Source organism: Schistocerca americana, chromosome 8 (genome assembly GCF_021461395.2).
Source record: "Schistocerca americana isolate TAMUIC-IGC-003095 chromosome 8, iqSchAmer2.1, whole genome shotgun sequence".
Classification (NCBI taxonomy): Eukaryota; Metazoa; Arthropoda; class Insecta; order Orthoptera; family Acrididae; genus Schistocerca; species Schistocerca americana.
This window is the reverse complement of record NC_060126.1, coordinates 154,979,835-155,003,132: the sequence shown is the minus strand read 5'-3', so window position 1 is coordinate 155,003,132 and position 23,298 is coordinate 154,979,835. Positions and strand designations below refer to the sequence as shown.

The 23,298-nt window shown below is 42.8% G+C and overlaps 1 protein-coding gene across 1 annotated transcript in view; it reads right to left on the bottom strand.

The window, feature by feature from the left end:
• Positions 1-4,203: 4,203 nt before the first annotated feature.
• Positions 4,204-23,298, bottom strand: part of LOC124545644 (glycine, alanine and asparagine-rich protein-like) — a 37,304-nt gene continuing 18,209 nt past the window's right edge. Inside the window, exons 2-4 of the mRNA XM_047124590.1 lie at positions 5,927-6,002; positions 4,405-4,490; positions 4,204-4,358 (exon numbers count right to left, since the gene is read on the bottom strand). Coding sequence (XP_046980546.1) covers positions 4,204-4,358; positions 4,405-4,490; positions 5,927-6,002 — 317 coding nt within the window. The remainder of the gene's footprint in view (positions 4,359-4,404; positions 4,491-5,926; positions 6,003-23,298) is intronic.

The following is a 23,298-nucleotide window of genomic DNA, read 5'->3' as shown; positions in this document are numbered from 1 at the left end:
CTCCTTTTCCAGCGAATGTATATTAAAATTCGCTAAACACCTGCAACAAGCTGAACTTAAGAAAATAATGAAGAGCAGTAAACAGTCGACATTGAGTCAGCTGCTTTATCTATTAACACCATAGCTGTGTCGCTACGAAATGAATCAGCTGTGAAAAATACGTATCTATTTAGCTTAAGTAATTTACGTCATTTATTTTCTAAATTGAAGTATGACTCAGTCAGTAATTGGATTCTGAGTTGTATGCACTTCTTCGGTGAACGTTTTTTTTAAAATCATTTCATTATTCTTTTTGTTATAGTTCTACTAAAATATAGGATTATTCATAAGAGCATAAGTTATTTCAGAAGAAGATTCCACGAAAACAACAAGGAAAATGGTTCCTATGTGTGGGTAGAGCGTCTCTGACATTATAGGTGCTCACTATGGCCGCTGTTTGTGATGCGGAAAACGTCAGTATGTGCGTGCAGTTCCGGTGAAGCCGCTGACACCAACTGCCTGGGAAGGCGCGACAGCAGTCCGCTTTGGAAAGCTGTTAATTTGGTTGCCTAACCACAGGCGCCAACTAATTCGATGCGACAGTACGGACCACGTTACTTTTTATTCTGGTACTCCTTCCCCTAGTGGTACACTCTGAAACTACGCCATCGGGCATATTAAGAATCTAAATTTCGAGAAATGCCCTGTACACTGACACGAGTCATTTTACCACAAGTCTTGAAATTTTCGCACAGTCATCATCTGAGACCACAGAGGTTCTGAAGAATAACCCTTTGTATGCACGATTTTCGAGTCGAATGTTTTTCTTCAAATTATTGTTACTGGGATACATGTAACATTTATTACATTCAACTAAAATTTTAATGATCTTATTCACGACTCATTTCAATGAAACAGCAAATCTAAGTATATCTGTACAGAAGGAAAGGTGAAAAAATTAGTGTTGCCGGCAATTTGATTTGTTATAACACAGCCTCAGAGATTAACGGCGTCAGGAGAAAAATCATACTTTGGTCTACACTTGGAAATGATCCTTTCGCAGGGGAGGTAAATCTATGACATGGAAAGCGTAGCTGTTAGTATTGAATATCATTTTGCAGTATGATGATACAGTTTCATCTTGGCAGTCTTCAAGTTTGCTATTTCGTGTCCTTATTTCTTCAACAAGACTACCTTAGGTTATGGCACAATTCCTTTATTCGTGTTGCAGCCTAAACATGTTTCAGTATTTTTGTGCTTTCTTCGTGCAATTTGTTTCAAACTGCAAACTGACTAGTTTCATGTAGTTATAATACGTCGCACAAACGCTCCCTGAAACATATAATCAACAAAATATCAGTCGGTTATTTTATCATCTATGTCCTTAATTCGCTATATACACTCATTTTCAGAAAAAACACCTTGAACTACCAGAGATAGGACTTGCATATTCACAGCACATGTACATTTGTCTTACCATTTGGACCTCGTCGACTCGTCGAGTCAAGAACCTCAACATCGCGGTGCAACGCCACCTTTCGCTTAAATGTGCCTGCGGCTCTCGTTGTTGCTATAAACCGAAGGTAATGGATCAGTGTGACTTGGACAGACATGCAGAATACCTCGCAGACGTATGCGCGAACCGTACCGTCAAATCAGTGAGTCTGAGTTTGAAGGAGGTGCATTATTGGCATGAGAGAATGTGATGCATCCTTCCCGAAAATTGCAGCTCGTATGGGAAGAAGCGTTCCGGCATGCAACGGGTGTGTGCAGAATGGTTCACGGAAGGCGGTATAACACGACGAGATAGGTCAGGTCGCACCATCCAGACCATTTCCCTCATCCGAACGCCATTGCAGGACAGATCTGCATCCTCCTCGGCTGTGGCGCATCAACGGAACAGTGTAACACATCGTAACCTATTAGGAGTGACAGATCGTCTCCGTTTATTACGGCATGGATTACGTGAGCGTCATCCACTACATCGCCTACCTTTGACGAACGTGGAGAAACATGCTACACTGCAATGGTGTAAGGAACGATGTGACTGGGGACAGGAATGACATCAGATAGTGTTTCCGGACGAATACAGATTGTGTTTGTTTGCAAATGATGGCCACATTTTGGTTCGGCACAGACAGGGAGAGCGGCACCAAAGTGACTGCATTCGCATAAGACATACAGCGCCAAAACGAGGCCTTATGGTGTGGGGTGTTGTTGGGTACAATCACAAATCAGCTACGTCCAGGATACTACAACCAACGTGACCTACGTGAATGACAACCTGCGACCCGTAGCCACGCCCTTTCTGCACGGCACTCACACGCCATATTACAGCAAGACAATGCACAACCACATGTTGCTGCACGAACACCTCCCGGCTTGGTGTCACAGTATGTCAGCCTTGTACTCTGACACGCCAGATTACCAGACTTGTCGCCAATGTGTGAGATATGGTGAAACGACTGTGTAGTGCTGTGACCTAACCGCACAACGAGCACAGATAAACTTTGGAACCAGGTGAATCCAGCAATGACAACATTCGCACCTTACGCGCGTGAATACCATCATGTATGGAACAGGTTTCAGGGCCCATGGCGGAACTTGTGCCTGCTAGGCAGCAGGACACATGCTAAACCGAAGTGATTGAAATGCTAATCATTTATGCAGAGCATACTGATGTACATGTCCTGTCAATATGAACGTCCTGTCTCAAGTCGTTCAAGGTATTCTGTTTTTTCTGAACTTAAGTATATGTTGCCTCTCTTACATGTCAGAGTTATCCTCTGATTTACGTCGATTATTGTAGTGCTCACTCAGCTGATTCATCTAATCGTTGCCTATTTGAGAGTGAGAATTTGTGCTTGAAGTTCCAAGATCGGAAAGCAGTGTTAGTCATTTGATCGCTGATTGTTATAGTTAAATTAGTGTTGACTACCATAAATGATATGCGTTCTTCTTTAGAACAGATACCATTTCGTTGTTACTTGTGTATAACTGTATGTCATCTGTGAGCGCTGGATATGATGTTATACACCGTGGATCTAAAAAATATACACAACATAAAGAATAGAATTTCTTTATGATCTACTGTGTGCAAAAAATTCAGTTCAGTCAAAAGCATCTTTTACCCATGCATATTTCTTTTGTTGGCCTTTAACCGAAGACAGGTTAGTGGCAGAATTCAAATCTTTCCCTGTCCCTATTCGTACAACTGTGGCTTCGATTCGTGAAGCTGCTTCCAATTTCCACTTAAACACAGCGTGACTGTACATGTGTGAGGCATATTTGATATGATCCATGAATGAAACACGTCGTGGAGGAGTATTCCCTATCAAGATACTATTTTCAACAGGAAAATACCCAATGGCATCTATTCATTTTGGACCATTTTGCTTGCATTGAAATATTTACTAGGAATTATCGTTTGTTTGTGCCTTGGATGTATGCGTGGTAAAATACGAGTATACTGCAAAATACATTGCACAGAATCAGTAAAAAGTTATGGATAGTCCTCGTTGCATTTCTGTTACTGGTTCTTCTGTGGTAGTGGTGAAGAACTGCGAAATTTAGAAACCTTCCTCGCCGACTGGTAGGCTACTTCAAATATTTTTCACTCCCCTAAACGAAGATACAGGAGCAGAGTTGTTTTTACCGTAGGTATAGGTTTGTGGATGAGATATTTATCTTAGTTGTAACAATGAAATTGGTTTAATGTACACAACATTCACTTTATTCCAAAGTATTTCTGGGCCATACACAATGAGATACAATTGCTGCTTCTCTTAGAGATTCTCTCAAGATACAGTTAAAAGGCTAGCAGAGAGCAACTTCAGTAAGAAACGTGAATCAAGCACGTCAGCAAGGGGTTCCAGAAATATACAAACATCTCCATTCAGTGATGCTGTAGACGTAATTCCTCACGCAGAATTCATTATTTAGGATGTTGCTGGAGTTACTTAATTATTATGCCTCTGAGTTCATTTTTTTCCAGTGGACGAAGTTGCAGGAATGTGACCTACAGAACAGGCAAAGATAATATACAGTAGGTTAATTGGGGATGTTGAGACCCGGCAGCAACTGGAGTGTCTGGAGAGTAGTCAGACGTAAACTGAGAGCTTCATTCACGTACGTAAGTGGCCAGCAAGGCGATCGTTTGTGGGAAAGCACACAGCGTTTACTTTGGTGGAGCGTCTAAAGGCACGGAGAGGGTGGAGTTTCCAATTACTTGCCGTAGCCGAATCCGGCGCCGTAGGTGCCGAGGCCGTAGCCGAACTTCTTAAAGCCGAGCCCCAGGCCTAGGCCCCCGCCGCCCCCCAGCCTGCTGAGGCCGAGCCCCCCTAGGCCGCCGCCCACGCCGCCCAGCCGCAGCCCCAGGCCTGCCCCGCCCAGACCGCCGCCGCCCAGTCCGATGCCGCCCCCGACCCCGGCGCCGCCCCCCAGTCCGGCGCCGCCCCCCAGGCCGTACAGGCCCAGTCCCCCGCCGAAACCGTAGCCCAGGCCGCCTCCACCTGCAAAACACATCATGTAAGATGTGAGCAGTGCTTATTATGACTTATTATTACTATTACTTATTATTACTATCTAGCTCTCTGCCCACTATCGAGTCCTGAGAGGACGTTCAATGTATCTCCGGAACTCAGCCATGTGGCATATTTTTTGTTTCGATACAGGACGACAAAATTATTGTCTCGCTACAGTCTACCAATGGTAGAATTACAACACAAATAAGAGACATACTGCGCTTCGCACTACTAACACATTATAAGTCAAGTAAATAAGGAAAGCAAACCAAAATCTTATTTCTAAATATTTCTACATGTCGCTCCTTCTCATCTCACAACCATTCCTAGAGGCATTAGGGGTATTTTATTCCCATGATACTTTGGTACAGATAATAAGTCAAGCATACAGCAAATCTGGTTGAACGGTTCCTGAGTCATGCTTCTACCCCACCCCTTTTCACCCCCATCCTGGGTCTTATGGGTGCTAGGGATGTCTTACTGTCACAATAATTTTTATGGTTCCATACTTCAATCAGTAAAGGCGTAATCCTTTTATGATCACTTTGTTCTCCGTTTGTCTGTTAGGACCCCTTGTCTTGGGACCGGATCGAGGTATCAAGTTAAAATTTTATGAAATGCCAAGGTCTACGATCCCCTGGTAAATTCAAAAATTTAAGCTTGTAAGTCAATGCAATCAAAAGCTAAGGCAGTTTGTGTTACATATTTAGATACTTGCAAATTGACTCATCAAGACCTATAAACGAAACATTTGTATACACAAAGCGCGAGTACTACTCGTATTTGTTCGTTTTTTTTCAGGTAGCAAGAGATATGTATGCCAAATTTGGCAGACATTGTTCAGGCGTTACAGAGGTATACAGATATATTGATATGTCACTGTCTTTTGCACTACCCCTCCTCTCATCTTCCTAGGTGTGAATCATCATCAAGAGTAGCGACCCCTAAAGCTATGTTCTCGTCATCAAATATTTTAAAATGTCACAGCATCTCATCCAGAGACTTAAAGACTCTAAGGGAGTGTTACCCCCACAGTATTTCTAAACAAATAATTATAAGGTAGAAATAATAAGCCATGCATATACAAAATTTGGTTGAAATTTCTCCAGAAGTTCCTGTATTATGCTTCTGCGTCACAAAGCGGTCACTGCACTCCTGGAGCAAAAGAATACACAATAAGAAAAGGTAGACTGCAAACGGAGTAATTTAATTTATCTTGCAGCACCTCTCTCTGAAGAAGCAATTTATGCCAGTCCAATCCTTTCTAACTGAACAAGAATACTTTTCGCAATTTGGTATGCCACACCTGCTCACTATATTTTACATAACTCTTGGTGAAATCATCTCGTGCGAGAAAAATCGTTACTCACGTTTTATAAGTATATGTACTAATTGTTACTGACGACGGAATCGTAAAAACTTACCAATCAGGCCAGCTCCCCCTATTATAGAGCAGCTCACAGCGGCCAGACACGTCCCCAGGAGAAGCAATGCACGAAACTGAAACACACAAGCAAACGTGTCTCGTATAATCGTCAATACATTTAAGTTTGTGTTACGGAGAATCTGACGTCTGTAGCCCCCGTCTCTTAAGGTACAAGAATGGTAACAGCACCTGCTTTGGACAAATTATCGTTTGCCTACGGAGATAAGAAACGCTCTGCCGCATAGTTCACCACTACCTGACAGTAACGTTTCCCTTCGAAAATGCCAATGTCTACAGTGGGAGCAGTGGTCATTCAATCTCTCCTGTTCGTTAGGTTTTTAGGGCTGGGTGAACCATGATCTCATCTGTCTCGTTAAGTGTATTATCGGCTCTCAGGGTCCCAGTAACAAAAATATTCATCTGAAGAAAATGGTGGTAAAAGTGTATGAGTTACATGTAATAGATAGATCTTTGGTGAACTTTCTCTGGATACCAGCCTATCAAGGCATCCAAAGGACGTTGGTTTACCAATGATTCGAGCCTATTTCACTCCTGAAAATGACAGTTTAAACTGTCTAAATCGGTAAAGTGAACCAAATGAAGTTTTCTCATGAATCTGGCGACTGACTTTTTATCTTTGTTGAACGATTCTGCAGCTGGTGAACTACAGCTAAGAACGAAATCATAATAACCTACGAGTATTTTCAAGAAAAGAACGCAGGTCACTAGAGCACATACTGCTATTCCAGTATATCCGACCTAATTCTCCAAGTTAAAGCGAGGGATTATAACACGCGAAAGGAAAGATTAGCGAAACAACGGGCTATCAATGCGACCGCCAGTAATACATCTGTAGCCTGCTCCCCCAGAACATGCGGTTGACGGCATTTACAGAGATTGGATAACAGTACGGAAATATCAAAAACCACAGCAATCGTCTGTCACGATCACTCAACACACTCTTTTTTCAGCGTTGTGACTTACCGGATGATGTTTTTCCGTTTTCCCTACTGCATGCAACTACCTTGGTTACGGAAGCAGGCACTATACGTGCACCAACAATTTGCTTAGATTCGAATGCAGCGAGATCCGACATAACGCCCTCACAACTACTCACAACACTGTTCAGATCACGACTGATAGCTGCAACATATTGTACACACTGTGCAGTTCCTCTTCGCGGTGAAATACGTACAACAGCGCAACCTGCGTGCTTGCCTGGCACCAGCATTTATTATCAAGCATGCATTTCTCGCTATGTAGCCATATTTTTGTCAACCCCCTCCCCCTATAAGTGTACTTGTTTGTATGTGTATTGAATGAAATCGATGGCTTTCGCGGCATGTACAGTTTACCTTTGACGTTGCAAATAATAGGTGCTCCTAAAGTTTTTGCGGTTGGACAACAGAAAATGTTTTAAATCACATATTCGTTTCTTTTGAGTGATACAGCAACCACAAAGCTAGTTTCCCACTAGTTCCACTACTAACTTAGCATCAGAATTGGTTTTCAGGGATTGTCAGAGACAATTTTAATTTTGTGTTTATTGCCTCTAAGAAACCATTATACAACGAGCAGTTCATATTTCATAGAGCGCCAGTTGAGAATTCATTACAGTTGCAATGTAGTACTAAATGTAGTCAGCAGGACAGTGAAAACCCTGCACAGCACAGCCCAATTTCCGAAATGCTGTCATTAAGTGAGCGCATAACATGGAGCGAGATCATCAAGGGCAGCGCTGGGCGATATGGTTTCTGCGGAAACTATGGTTATCCACAAGCTGTTGGTAAAAATGAGTGGAGAGAGTTCACTGCCTTTCACTACAACAACGATTGTTCCCATACGAGCAGGAAAACCATGGCTGCCATCGTTGAAATTGGGTTCCAGGTACTGCCACATAATAAGTATAACAGAGTGTTGAAACGTCTAGTTCTATTAGTCGATTCTGCTACAGCTGCGCTATGTGATCAAAAGTCTCCGGACACCCCCAAAAACATAAGTTTTTCATATAAGGTGCATTGTGCTCCCAGGTGCTTCATATCAGAAACATCAATAGTCATTATACATCGTGAGACAGCAGCATGGGGCGCTCCGCGGAACTCACGGACTTCGAATGTGGTCAGGTGATTTGGTGTCACTTGTGGCATACGTCTGTACGCGAGATTTCCACACTCCTAAACATTCCTAGGACCTCTGTTTCCGATTTGATAGTGAAGTGGAAACGTGAAGGAACACGTACAGCACAAAAGCGTGCAGATCCAGATCGTCTGTTGAATGGCAGAGACTGCCGACAGTTGAAGACGATCATAATGTGTAATCTGCAGACACCTATCCAGATAATCACACATGAATTCCAAATTGCCTCAGGATCCACTGCAAGTACTATGACAGATAGTGGGAGGTGAGATAACTTGGATTTCATGGTCGAACGGCTGCTCATAAGCCACACATCACGCCAGTAAATGCCAAACGACTCTGGCTTGGTGTAAAAAGCGTAAACACTGGACGAATGAACAGTGGAAAAACGTTGTGTGAAGTGACGATTCAAGGTACACAATGTGGCGATCCGATGGCAGGGTGTGGGTATGGCGAATGCCCGGAGAACGTCATCTCCCAGCGTGTATATTGCCAACAGTAAAATTCGGAGGCGATGGTGTTATGGTGTGGTCGTGTTTTTCACGGAGGGGGCGTGCACTCCTCGTTGTTTTGAGTGGCAGTATCACAGCACACGCCTACATTGATGTTTTAAGCACCTTCTTGCTTCCCAGTGTTGAAGAGCAATTCGGGGATGGCGATTGCATCTTTCAGCACGATAGAGCATCTGTTCATAACGCACGGCCTGTGCCGGAGTGGTTACACCACAATAACATCCCTATAATGGACTGACCTGCACAGAGTCCTGACCTGAAGCCTATAGAACGTCTTTGGGATGTTTTGGAACGCCGACTTCGTGCCAATCTTCACCAGCCGATATTGATACCTGTCGGTGCAGCATTCCGTGAAGAATTGGCTGTCATCTCCCAAGAAACCTTCCACCACCTGCTGAACGTATGCCTACGAGAGTGGAAGCTCTCATCACCACATTTAATTTCAGTATACCGATGAAAGTTACTACGAGCTTGTAAGTCATTTTTAGTCACCTGTCCGGATACTTTTGCTCATATAGTGTATGTTAATTTGTTAGTCGTTGCAAAACTTTCTTGTTTTATTGGAAATCACGACACTCGGAGAGAATTATTCGACTGAGCTCGGAAGATACGTGGTAATGATCAAACACAGAAAATGAGATTAAAGCTTTCCCTGTTTCTTCTGAATCACATAATTCAAATGTCGGGATATATCCTTTGCAAAGAACACAATCGATTTCCATCCAACCCTTAGCCGACCCGAACTGGTTCTCCACCGCTCTCTACTTCGTGGGCAAGGGGACGCTTACACCAAGTTTACTTTCCATTACAAGATTAAAGCCATAAAGGTGCTAAACAAGTCACACAAACCCTTTTCAAGGTTTCCCTCTCTCGGAATTCATTGTACTCTAGGCTGAAACAAGCCCTCCAACATAAACACTTTTATAACTCGTAAATAATCTGTGGATGGTAGAGACAGCAATAGGAAGAAGAAATTATGAACTCAATTTTCTTTCCAAAGGAAATTCAAGAGTACTGTCCACGTTTAGCATCACTGCAGAGATAAATAATATAGCTGTTAAGGGTAAGTGGCGTTGAAAAAAGAGCTGAAATCGGTACAAATGGACACGGCCCGGTGGAATCCGCATAAGATTCTGTAAGGAATTTGCGAATGAGTAAATACCTCTTTTAACTATAATATATCACAGATCCCCCCAACAACAGACTGTAACAGGAATAATGTGCGAAACTAACGTCCAATATCTTTGATAACCAAATGTTGCAGAATCTCAAACATGTCCTCAACTGAAACGTAATGAAGTATTTCGAACACAATCATGTGGAATATAAATCGGGCTTTTCTCATATAACATCCAATACGCAATGGATCAAGGGGGGCCATGTGCATGTAGTATTTTCTTGCATTTTAGTACAGCATCTACGCTTATTTGCGAAAGTATGACCATAGCTAGAACCTAATGAAGTTACAGACTATGTTGGATTTCTTGGTATGGAATAGATAGCATGTTATCCTGGATGGATCATGCCGCAAAGAAGCGTGACGGATCTGGTCTACTCATAATACATATTAATGAAGTGCCAGATAAAATTAGCCGTAGTGTCAGAATTTTCGCAGGTGATGAAGTTATCTATAGTGCAGGAAAAAAAAGAAAAGTAGCTGCACAAATATCCAGTCAGAACTTGCAGTAAATGTTCAGCCGTTTGAAACTGTGAAGTCTATAAAACGTAGCACCCTATATAACTTCAGTGAGTCACAAATGGAATCGGTCAATTCGCATTACAGCAAATATTTGTTGGAATATGAAACGGAATTATATTGTAGACTCAGTCGTAAATTAAGTAGGTGGCAAACTTCGATCCAGGATACTGGGGAAATACAGTCATCCTCCGAGGGATACACTCTTGCTATTCGTCAAAGAATATATCAAAAGTACACAGACTGTTCTTCAAAAGAGTCGTCGGGCGCGTTGTCTTTGGTGTTTCGATAGACGTTTGAAATGGAGTAATTCCGAATTCATTCAATCATTTTTAGTATCGAATGAGGAATATTTGTCACGTACTGGTAAGAAATAAACCACTCAAAAATCCTTCAACCAGGTGTGTGAGTTTAGAATCGAGGTGAGCAGGAACTAAGAGAGCATTGGATAGACTCGATATCCATATTGGAAAAGCGAAACTGCAAAGATCTATTGGCGCACGGGATTAGCCGAGCGATCTAGGGCGCTGCAGTGATGGACTGTTCGGCTGGTCCCGGCGGAGGTTCGAGTCCTCCCTCGGGCATGGGTGTGTGTGTTTGTCCTTAGGATAATTTAGGTTAAGTAGTGTCTAAGCTTAGGGACTGATGACCTTAGCAGTTAAGTCCCATAAGATTTCACACACATTTGAACATTTTTGAAAGATCTATTGGAATACCAGAGAAAATGCGCCTAACAATTCTTAGTAGGGACATATGGTATTTACCAACTCGTGAGACAGCGTCACGGACATCCTGAAGAGACTGGTGTGACAGACGCCTGAAGACAAACAGCAACTATCCCTCGAAACCGTATTTGAGAAGTTTCAGAAACCAGCATTAAGAGCGGAATCTAAGAATATACTACAATCCCCCACGGTCGCCCGACGCTTTCCTCCCGTAGAGACCACGAAGACCACATTAGGTAATTATAGTGCGCACAGAGGCTTATTTAAGGCATCATTCTTCCCGCTTTCCGTACAGGAATGAAGTCGTACAATGAGAAGCACCCTCGACCATGGACTTCTCAGTGTGTAGGTGTAGAAGTAGGATGGCGCGCTCTTTGAAACGCATCGTGACCGTTCAAATAACTTTGAAACAGTGATAGTTTCGTGTGGTCCTTTTCCTTTTTTACCTAGGTCGTTCTTAAATGTGGCTGAGTGGCAGACTAGTTCGTGGAGCGGGCGTGCTGGTACTCACCATGGCTGCTGCTGTGGCTGGGCTGCGGCTCTGTCGGTGCTGGGATCTGACAGCGAGTGACGTGCAGACACCCCGGGGCGGGATTTATAGGGCGGGCGCGCGGCCTCCGTACCACGCGGGGCGCGGCCTTCGGCTGCGGTGAGGCGCGACGCACCGTGTCTCCAGGAGACACAGCCATCCGCCGCTCCCCAAGCCTACTCACTCCCGTCTTTACTTGAGCCAGGCACCGCCCGCCTCAAAAGCAACGACCCGACTCCGTCTTTGTCACCAGAAAACCAGGTAGGCTGGTCAGCTTATGTCCCTTCGCCGTAATTAATCATGTTTATGATAAGTTTGTTTGTGTGGCCATCCTCCGCAGCAAGTATATAAACACTTAGATTGAAACTTTCACTCTACAGCGGAGTGTGCGCTGCTATGAAACTTCCTGGCAGATTAAAACTGTGTGCCAGACCGAGACTCGAACTCGGGACCTTTGCCTTTCGCGGACAAGTGCTCTAACAACTGAGCTACCCAAGCACGACTCACGCCCCGTCCTCACAGCTTTACTTCCACCAGTACCTCGTCTCCTACCTTTAAAACTTCACAGAAGTTCTCCTGCGAACCTTGCAGAACTAGCACTCCTGAAAGAAAGGATATTGCGGAGACATGGCTTAGCCGCAGCCTGGGGGATGTTTATAGAATGAAGTTTTCACTCTACAGTGGAGAGAGAGAGAGGAGACGAGGTACTGGCGGAATTAAAGCTGTAAGCACGGGCGTGAGTCGTGCTTGGGTAGCTCAGTTGTTAGAGCACTTGCCCATGAAAGGCAAAGGTCCCGAGTTCGAGTCTCGGTCCGGCACACTGTTTTAATCTACCAGTAAGTTTCATATCAGCGCACACTCCGCTGTAGAGTGAAAATTTCATTCTACAAACATCCCCCCGGCTGTGGCTAAGCCATATAACACACACTTTCGTCCGCATCGGGACTTAGTGGATGAGGTTTTTCTGCTTTCGCTGGATGCGGCAGAAATCTTCGATACAGTACCTCTTGAAACTCCAAACACTTCGGCTATCTTGGCTATGGATGCACCCACCATACGAGGACCACCAATTTTCCCGCTTTCGACTTCAAAATAATTCAGTTTCATATTCCAACAAATTCTTGCTGTGAGGTGACCGATTCCCTTTTGTGACTCACTGATGTTATATAGGGTGCTATGTTTTATAGACTGCACAGTTTTAAACTCCTGAATATTTACTGCAAGTTCTAAATGGATATTTCTGCAGCTGCCTTTTCTTGTTTTGTTTTCCTTCATTATGGATAACTTCATCACCTGCGAAAACTCTGACGCTACGGCTAATTTTATCTGGCAGTTCATTATTATGTATTATGAGTAGAGCAGATCCGTCACCCTTCTTTGCGGCATGAAGTTACATTTACATCTGTCGATGACTATTCATCCAGGATAACATGCTACCTCTTCCATAGCAAGAAATCCGCAATATAGTCAAAAACTCCGCTATGGTCATACTTTTGCAAATAAGGGTAGGTTTTGTACTGAGTAAAATGCTATTCCGAAGTCAAGAAATACTGCGTGCACAAGACTCCACTTGATCCATTGCGTTTTGGATGTTATATGAGAAAATCGCGATTTTTATTCCATATGGTAAATGTACCATGCCGTTGGGCATGAAGGAGATCATTGTGTTCGAAATACTTCATTACGTTTCAGTTGAGGACGTGTTTGAGGTTCTGCAGCATGTGATTGTCAAAGATTTTGGACGTTAGTTTCGTACATTATTTCTGTTACAGTCTGTTGTTGGAGGGATCTGTGATGTCTTACAGTTAAAAGAGGTATTTACTCATTCTCAAATTCCTTACATAATCATTCGGATTCCATCGGGCTCTGTCCAGTTGTAGCGATTTCAGCTCTTTTTCAACGCCACTCACGCTTAAGAGCTACAACACTTACCTTTGCAGTGATGCTAGAGTTGAAGGTGGACAGTACTCTTGCATTTTCTTTGGAAAGAAATATTTGAAAATGGAGTTCCAAATTTCGTTTTCCTTTTGTTACGTCTGTCACCCACAGATTATTTTCGAGATTTAAAATTGTTTTTATTGGAGGGCTTGTTTCAGCCTTCAGTACAATGAATTGCGAGAGACGGAAACCACAAAAAAGGAGTTATGTGACTTGTTTATCATCTTTCTAGCTTTAATCTTGTAGAGGAAAGGAAACTTGGTGTAAGCGTCTCCTCGCCCACGAAGTCGAGAGCGGCGGAGAACCAATTGGGGTCGGCTAAGGGTTGGATGGAAATCGATTGTGTTCTTTTCCGACACAACGTACTCGCAACTACACAGAATGCTATTCTGACCGCGACTGACACATCCACCGATACCATTCATCGTCCAGTACAACGGCACAACCCGCAGGTGTCGCTAGCCTCTGTGTTGAAGCGTGCATTTCTCGCTGTTTTTTCATATTTTTCCCCTGCGTGTTCATCTCTTCAAGCTGGTATCTGGTGTTTAGCTGTACAAAAAACACACTACATTACCGCTGCGAAACGGAAACACAATTTTCTGAACGGATATTTACGGCAGCCCTTCAACAATTTCCGACCTCTTTTGTAACCAGTGATGAGAGACGGACAAGTAGAGGTACTGGACTTAAACATGTTACGTGATGCGCTGTATTCATATTACTTACTAGTTATACGATACATCTAGAAATGGCAGCTCTAATTTCAGATTCTCACTAATGGCAACTTTGTCACAATGTATGCATGTGAAAATGCAGAAATATGGCTGCCAGTAGTAGTTACGTGTGCAATGTTCGTGTTCGGAAAAGGCTTCTGAGAGATGATTTATACAATTCCAAAGATGATGTGAATAGTTACAACTTAGATAAAGATCAGGAATTCTATAAGGGGCAGTCAAAGTGGCAGTGTGATGACAGAAATCTTAAGAGCCACCATTAAGATTTATTACGTGCTGTAGTAAGGCAACAACACAATTAATGCTATATTGTGCTGCATCATAGAATAATTTTTGAGGTTGTTATGCATTTTTACTTCACAAACTCGTAATGCAAGTGCTTGTATCATAAACAGAAACAATTATGACCTTTTAAAATTGTGTGTTTGAGAGGATTCATAGGAATGTTTCGTTAAGTCGCCCTGAAAGTTAACAGTGGTAATTCATAGCTGACCCACGTTAAGTTCACACAGTTTTGCAAGTAAACAGCGAATTGTGATAAATGTAAATTTGCATAGATTTTACGTCTTTATAGATATGCCGCTAAAAATATGTCGTTACTCTTGAATTATTTGAAAACAATGAATTTTCTGAATAAAAGATTCGTAATGGATGTATTTGTAATATTGTATATACGACACTTTGTTGAAATGTTACTGCGCAATTTCTCAAAACAACCAACTTTTCCCTTAGCAGTGTTTACAGCCAATGTCTTCAATTGTCTAATGGAAATATGCGACCTTATAAATATAAGATTGGTTAATTAGTGCACTATTCAGAAACATGTTTTCGTATATTATTGATTACAGATTTTAGTAATTTATCGCCATCTTATGGTCTGACCATTAACCCATGACGAAGTTGCTTGTGGATGAATTTTAATATCTAAACTGCCAAAACCGTAACGCGAATACTGCTGTAAGTGCGCTGTCTTGATGCAATAAATTTTACGAGAAATTGCTTACCTAGAAAAAATTACCATACATATAAAAATGGCACCTTATTTACATTAATGCTACCACTGATTTGGCTTACGAACTAGACTGTTACTGATGTTTTTGCAGCTGGTTCGTACACACAATGATACAGTATTGACCAAAGAATAAAAGTGAGGGTGATCTAACAATTTCAGAGATCTATCTCATTTCAGTTCTCTGCTCACGTTGTATCTTCGAACGTGCCCTAACTGTCAGTACATCAAGAACAGTTAAATCTTCCAACCAAAAGGTACGCAAAGAAGTAATGTGAATACACAGCCATTTTCATACTTACGGCACCTTCATGTAGGTAACTATCATATCGTTAATTTATATGTAACTAATTGTGTTCACGTTTTATAGTGATACTGTATTGTGCTTTTTTATACAACTAAACGCGGGATAATGGCTTAAAAAGCTATATCTAGTTGTCAAACAAAGAAAAAGTTGAAATAAGAAACAGTCCTATTGGAGTGATTCCGCATGCGTCCATGCATATTCACTATGGAATAAGCAATATTTGTCACGTACTGGTAGGAAATAAACCACTCAAAAAAAAAAAAAAAAAAAACTTGCAACCAGGTGGTGTGTGAGTTTATAATAGAGGTCAGCACGTATTATGATTGCACAAGGATCTGATGATATACCAATGCGAATCTACACAGTATACGAAAGTACTTGCCCTCTAGCAACAGTGCAGTATACAGTAGGACAGTAGTACTGTTCCTAGTGATTGGAAAGAACCACAGATCATTCCCATATTTAAGAAATTTTGGATCATGTTCTAAGTTTGCATAGTATCGTATTTCGGGAGGCCGAAAATATCAACATGAATTCCGCAAACAACGTTCGTCTCAAACAGCTCATTGTGTTCGTTCATGGAACATAGAAAGCAGTACACATAAGGGGGTCATGTAGATGCCGTGTTTCTCGACTTCCAAAAGGCGTTCAAAACTATGCCACTCTGCTGTCTAACAAACTAAGTACGAGCGTAGTAACAGTAGACCAGCTGTATGATTTGATTAAAGGGTTCGTACCAAACGGAACTCAGCGTGTTATTCCTAATCGAGTGAAATATCTCGACATAAAAGTAGCTTCGGATGTTTCCCAAGGCAGTGTTATGGTGCTATTACTTTGTCAATATGCAGGCTACGAATGGCTTAGTGGGCAACATCGGAAGTTCCACGAGGCTTTCCGTGGATGATGGTGTTGTGTACAGAGAAGTCGCTATACTAGAAAATAGTCGTGATATCCAGGAAGGCCCGCCGCGCGGGATTAGCCAAGCGGTCTTAGGCGCTGCAGTCGTCGACTGTGCGGCTGGTCCCAGCGGAGGTTCGAGTCCTCCCTCGGGCATAGGTATGTGTGTTTGTCCTTAGGATAATCTAGGTTAAGTAGTGTGTAAGCTTAGGGACTGATTACCTTAGCAGTTAAGTCCCATAAGATTTCACACACATTGAACATTTTTGAACAGGAAGGCCAGCAGAGAATCGACGATTGGCAGTTGATCTCCAGCATAAACAACTGTAACGTGTTGCGCATTAATATGCAGAAAACACTTTATTCTGTAATTACAGAATCTACCCCATAAAGCTGATGAGGCTGATGCCAGACACAGATTCACTGGAAGAATCCTCAGGAAGTTTAGTTTGTTATCCTTTTAATAAGGTTCTTTAAACTGTAATTACAATATTATTGTTGAGCAATGAAGTGTATAGCATGAAACAACAAATGACGAAATGTGTGGCTCCACCCTCCATGTATTTTTCCTTCAAGTTATCCCAACCCTAGCTGTGAGGTATCCATGATGATTGTTATACAAGAGATGTTTATTCTCCAAAAACGTCGTAAGTCTTGAGTATAAAACATGTTCCATAACTCAACAGATTAACAACGATATAGGTCTGTAATAATATGCATCAGTCCGGTGGCCCATCTTGAAAACGGGAATCACCTGTGCTTTTTTTTCCAGTCGCTAGGTACCCTTCGTTGATCCACCGATCTATGATAAACTGATGCTAGAAGGGGAGCAAGTTCTTTCGCGTAACCACTGTAGAATTTTGTTGGTACCAGATCTGGTCTTGATGCCTTTCCACTATTAAGCGATTGTACTTGGTTTTCTGCTCCGCAATCTGTTATTTCAACACCTGCCATTTCTACGTTCGTAGGATGAGTGAAAGGAGGAACTGTGTTTCGATCTTCGCGGTGAAACAATTTTGGAAGATCGAATAAAGTATTTTGGTTTTCTCTCTGTTATCTTCCGTTTAGGTTACTGTATGGTCTCTTAGTGAATGAGGATATCAAACCTCTTACTGATTTTACAGAAGACCAAAACCTCTTAGGGGTTTTACTCAGGTCGGTTCACAAAATTTTAATGTAAAAACCATTGAACGCTCATTTTAGTTTTTCTCAGATTTTGTGTTTAGCTACGTTTTGACTTCTCTTGAATCTGAGACCAAGCTCTCTTTGTTTACGGAGCAGTTTTCTAACATGATTATTAAACCACGGTGGATCTTTCCCATCCCCTAAAATTTTGTTCGGAACATACTTGTCTAAGCCATATTTTTCAATTTTTTTCCATATTTTGTGCACCAAATCTTCATCCTCGTCACTGAATATTTGACCCTGACAACTCAAATACTCTGCAGTTTGTATCCTGTCTCTCTTGCTAAGCCAAAGTATATACTTGTCTTTCGTAACATCTCCCGAAAAACTTGTAGTCACAGCTATTATCACAGCCTTGTGATCATTGATACATTCCTCTACGTTAACTGTTTCGAAGTTCTCGTCTATTTGTTGCTAAGAGATCTAAGACTTGACCTTCACGAGATGGTTCACTACCTCTCAAAGTAATTTTCGGGTAAGATGTTCAGAATATCACACGAATCGCTGTCTCTGGTATCAGTTTTGATAGCATAACCCTCCACATCTATACTCGTGAAGTTATCCTTGTCCCCGCGCTACCCCTTCTTCCCCCCCCCCCCTCCCCCCCCCCTCCCCCACACTACAACAGCATGATCAGGAATATTACGATATTCAGTAAATTTTCTCTGAAGCTCTGTATTATTACTTGTCCTGACATAGGCGGTCTATACGAGCGCCCGATTACAATTTTTGACCGACATGCAAGAACGAGCATTTCCTGAGAACATTGTGGCTAATGTAACTTCATTCTTGCAGGAAATTCGTCTCCAGTCCCAAGGGTTTCTCTAGCTACACGTACACGCCACACGTACTCTGCCACCGTAGTAGCCGCATTGTGCATGTAGTGCTTGCCTGACCATTTAAGAGGAACGATACAACTCTCCACCCAATAGTGGATGTCGAGAAACTCTCATCCGATACCGTGGAAGAGCCATCTGTCTTCTGGTTTACACCTTTCACTCTGCTCCAAACCAGAGAACCGCGATCGACTCTGGATACAATGCTACAGACAGCCTGCACCCCGTGTACGATTCTAGTTGCCTTCACCAAATTAGCCATCCGCTGAAAGGAGTCAAGAATGGCCTCAGAACCTAAGTGGCTGGCGTCATTCAAGTTAATATGTGCCACTATTTTCGGCCGCTTGCACCCAGTGCGCTAATATCAGCAGGCAGGGCCTTCTCCACGTCACGGATGAGACCCCTGGCAAGGATGTCGAGTGTCATACTGGCGTTTTTCCCGCCGTGCATGTTATTACCCTGAGGGCCTCCATCACCCGCCTTACTTTGGAGCACCCAGTTACTGGTATACCCACCTTCTGCACTTGTCCGTACTGGGGTTGCCGAACAGGAGAGGCGTCCCGTGTTGGCTCCGAAGTATTATCAGCACTGGGTACCACCTCTACCTGTTGCTAAGGCGTAAGCAGCCGGCCGTGCCATCCGTTCCCTCTTTCGCCTTCCGCCCAGTTACGCGCAACCTCACCACTGTCCGCAGCTAACTGTCGGGTGAGTACGAAACGCACTGGTGTTCCGCGACAACAAAGTCAACAGAGGATTCCAGCGGCACCTAACGTGTCGCAGGTCTCGTCACCGGCGCTCCGATCTCGCCGCGAACTTTGAGCAGTATCCACAAGCATGTCGTCCATAACCATCGCACCTTCTCCTTATCGCTCACAACAAGCACATTTTCTAGCCATATCGTACTGTGTAAGAAATTGATATAAGGCCTTAAAAAAGAGTCAGGATTATCTTAGAAAGCGGTAGGAGATCGCGCAGAAGAGAAAATTATCCGGCTGTGGCTCTGATGAGGTTGGAATGTACGCCCAATATAACGAGGAGAATCAACAAACACTAAAATCTGCTCTGCAGCATTCTCACTGCAGCGTGTGACCGCAAGATCCGCAAGCTCTTAAAGTGGATATAAATTTCTCTATTGAAAATGGATGTATCAGCTTATACCAGAAACAGTGCTTAAGTAAAAGCTACTGTAGCAAATACATATGCAAACTCCAGTGCGACGACCTCAGTTACTTGCTGTGTGCTAACACAAGATTTAAACGTAGAGACGTTACGTGGAGCTTCTGACAGCGGAAAATTACACGAGGAAGGCTCCTCACACAAGGATATGGACTAAGATTTACTCAAAAACGAAAACTTAGAGTAATTTGCTGGACACTATTCTACACAGTAAAATATGCAGATAAAAGCCGATATAGTCCACTTCTTAGTAGAAGCACTTGAAAAAAAAAGATAACACAAACTAAACTAAATCACATTGTATCAGACTGCTGCTGCTGTTGCTGCTGCCACTACAGGCGTCTATAACATGAAGTCAAGGCCGAATGCACACAGGAAAAAACACACATGGAGAATATGTACGGCTTCACTATAACATTGACCGGTGAGTGTACCGTGTCCAAAGATTTGGAGTTCAGTACGCCCATACAACATTGAGGCACCTACACACCATGAAGCCTGGACCACCATGAAGCCTGGACCACCAAAACGATAGTGTTCGACAGTGCTCCTGGGTGCATTACCATGTCTCGCCATACGAGGATACGTCCAGAATCACTACCAGGAATGAATATGCTCTCATGCGAGAAGAGCACATTCCTCGTTCATCCAGCCCCTACCTCCTTGGCACCACCTAAAATGACGCCGCCGGTGTGTGGATGTCAACAGAATACAATGCACTGATCGTCGGGCAAAGAGTTCACCCTCATGGAGTTGCCGTGGTGCTGTGGAACGCAAGATGGTGTACCTTACAGCACTGTTAAATGCGACTGTAAAAGCAGCCGTTGTTTGGCGGGCGTCCCTGTTTGCTTGTTGCACAGTGTAGCAGTCATCTACAGCTGTAGTTGACCACGGCGGACCGCATCCTCTGCTTTGGGTAGCAGTGACTGTGGTTCGGAACGTTTCCCAAGCACATGAAACAATGTTGTGAGCAATGCCAAAGTCGTAGCCTACACTCGTCACACTTTTTCCTCGTTTCAGTTTACCGATGATTCTTCCACGTGTGAAGTAAAGTAGATATTGTCGCCGGCCCATGTTCTAATGAACACCACCACAGTGCACCGTAACAGCTCGATGCTGGACACAGACTGTCTTTCCCGTTCCTTCAACCGGCTCGTGTTGCAGGGCCAGCCTATTTTGCATTATAGTCACGATTACCTCACGAATTGTGAGTCCCGCTTTCTGTTCACGACTGACAGACCTCCGATGATGATGATTAGTGTTTTAGGGCGCACAACAACGAGGTTATCAGCGCCCGTTCCCAAAAGATCAATTCAGAGCCGATCTTTGCGAGAATTGGTAATGTTCAAATTGCAAGATTGGACACAGCACATCAAAACAGGTAGATAAAACTAAAAATAAAATAGCGGTACAAAACAGGTAAAAATAATTAACGGTGCAGACCTCCGATTACGTGCCACCGGACTTTCATTCACTTCCAAAGAGTTGTTATTGTGTTATTTTACATCATCTATCTCGTCCTTAAAATTTGCAGATCAGTGTAACGCTACTCGTCACCGAAGGTGTGTTTCGAGGTAGCTTTCCTTCACTTTTCGAACCTTCCACATGTCAGTGGGATGGGATGTTACATTTCTATTAGAATATCGATGCTTAGATATGAAACGAATGTTGTATTATGATAAACGATTGTACGACGCGTCCTGGAAACTCAAATTTGATTTTCGCATTGAGCTTTAACTAAGGTAGCATGGCATTTATACCATTAGACATATTGTTTTTCATTTTCTTTTTGTTATGTATAGTTTTAAACAAAAATTGTACAACAATGTACAGTTGTGTTTTCTTCCTCCCAGGCGGTTTTAACAGAAAACGCGAAAGATGTATTTACGGCATAAAGGTTTACGGTTTTGGAATGTCAATCGTCTGAAACTTTGTAATCTTACCCGTTCGCGAAATAGTGTCACTGAATATGGTATCCTCACAGATGCAGCACTTGAAGAGGTCTCGCGCATACTTCGTATACCATTGATCCCAACTGTTATACGTACTCATTTTAAGAAATTCCCGTTCCCATTCAAGGTTTAGTTCGATGATTTCTTTTGGTTAAATCTCTCTATTGCTGTCGATACTATTTCTTTGAATTCAAACCACATCTGGTTTACACTTACATTGTTAATTTGGAAGGAGTCGAGATTCTCTCTCATGAAGGCGTCAAGTGAACGTTTATCTGCTTCTTTGAATAGGAATATTTTTCGTTTATTTTTGGAGGATATGGGGGTTACAATATTCAATCTCTCTACGACGAACCTGTCTTCACTAATTGCTGTATGTGTTTTGATGCACATTAGCGCAGGATGATTTGTTGCTAAGAGGTCAAACGTGCTTTCACAAACGTTTGTTATTCGAATGGCCTCATGAACTAATTATTCGAAACAACTTTCAGAGAATGATTTAGCACAATTTCAAATGCATACCTCCGGATTTAGAGATATATTTTCTCCAACATATAGAGGGTAATTTGAAGTAGCCACAACTGTAATTGTATGAGTCGGATATCTGTTTGAAATTAGTCTCAAGTATTCTTTGAACCTTTCAGCAATTGTATCACGTCAGTTGAGACATCGGTAAAAGGAGCAAATTATGATTCTATTCCAGTTGCCAAGAATGACCTCTACCCACTCTAATTCACAGGAGCTATCTCCTTCAGAATCATTACTAGATAAACTACTTCTAACTGCAACAAACACACTATCGCCTACTGAATGCAACCTATCCTTTTTAAAAACCATTAGGTCCTTTGCAAAAAATTCGAATGCACTAATCTCCGGGTTTAGCCAGCTTTCAGTGCCTTTACCGATTTGAATATCAGTGCTTTCTGTTAGCGCTTGAAGCTATGGTACTTTTCCAACACAGCTACGACAATTTACAAATGTTATACCAATGGTTTCTACATTCTTAAAATGTTCGACCTGCACTCTTTGAGACTGAAGCCCTTCTTGTGTTTCCGTGTAACGCTCTAACTAAGTGCACGATACACAACCCCTGCTTCCTGTGTAGGCCTCCCCTGCATATACCGGACCCCTGACCTGTTGTGTAGAACCAGAAACCCCACCACCATATAGTGCAAGTTGAGAAATCTGCTGCCTACGCAGCCACCAAACAATCTGAGTCAGACCCTCCAATCGTCTTTGTTGCAGAGGTCCGAAATAGGTCCTGTCTCCTATGCTACAAATGATGAGCTCTGCTTTCATCTCGTAAGCAGGACTGGCAGTCTTTACCATTTCTGATAGTCGCTCAAATCCAAAGTGAATCTCAGTCGATACAAATCGATGCACATCATTGATACCAACGTGAGCCACCACCTGCAGTTGGTTGCACCCTGTGCTCTTCACAGCATCCAGAAGAATCCATTCCATGTCTGCTATGACTCCACCCAGTATACACACTGAGTGCACGTTGTTTTCTTCCCCTCCTTGGCAGTCATGTCTCTAAGAGGCCCCATAATGCGCCTAACGTTGGAGCTCCCAACTACCCATCTGCTATTACTGCCCAGATCTTGCAAGCTTAGACTTTTCCTCTGAAACAGGACAAGTGACTGTATCTAGCTGAGGGACAGTGTCAGGTACAGACAACATCTGGGACCTGTTTGTCAGACTGACCAGGGAGGCCTTACATACGACCCCCTATGGA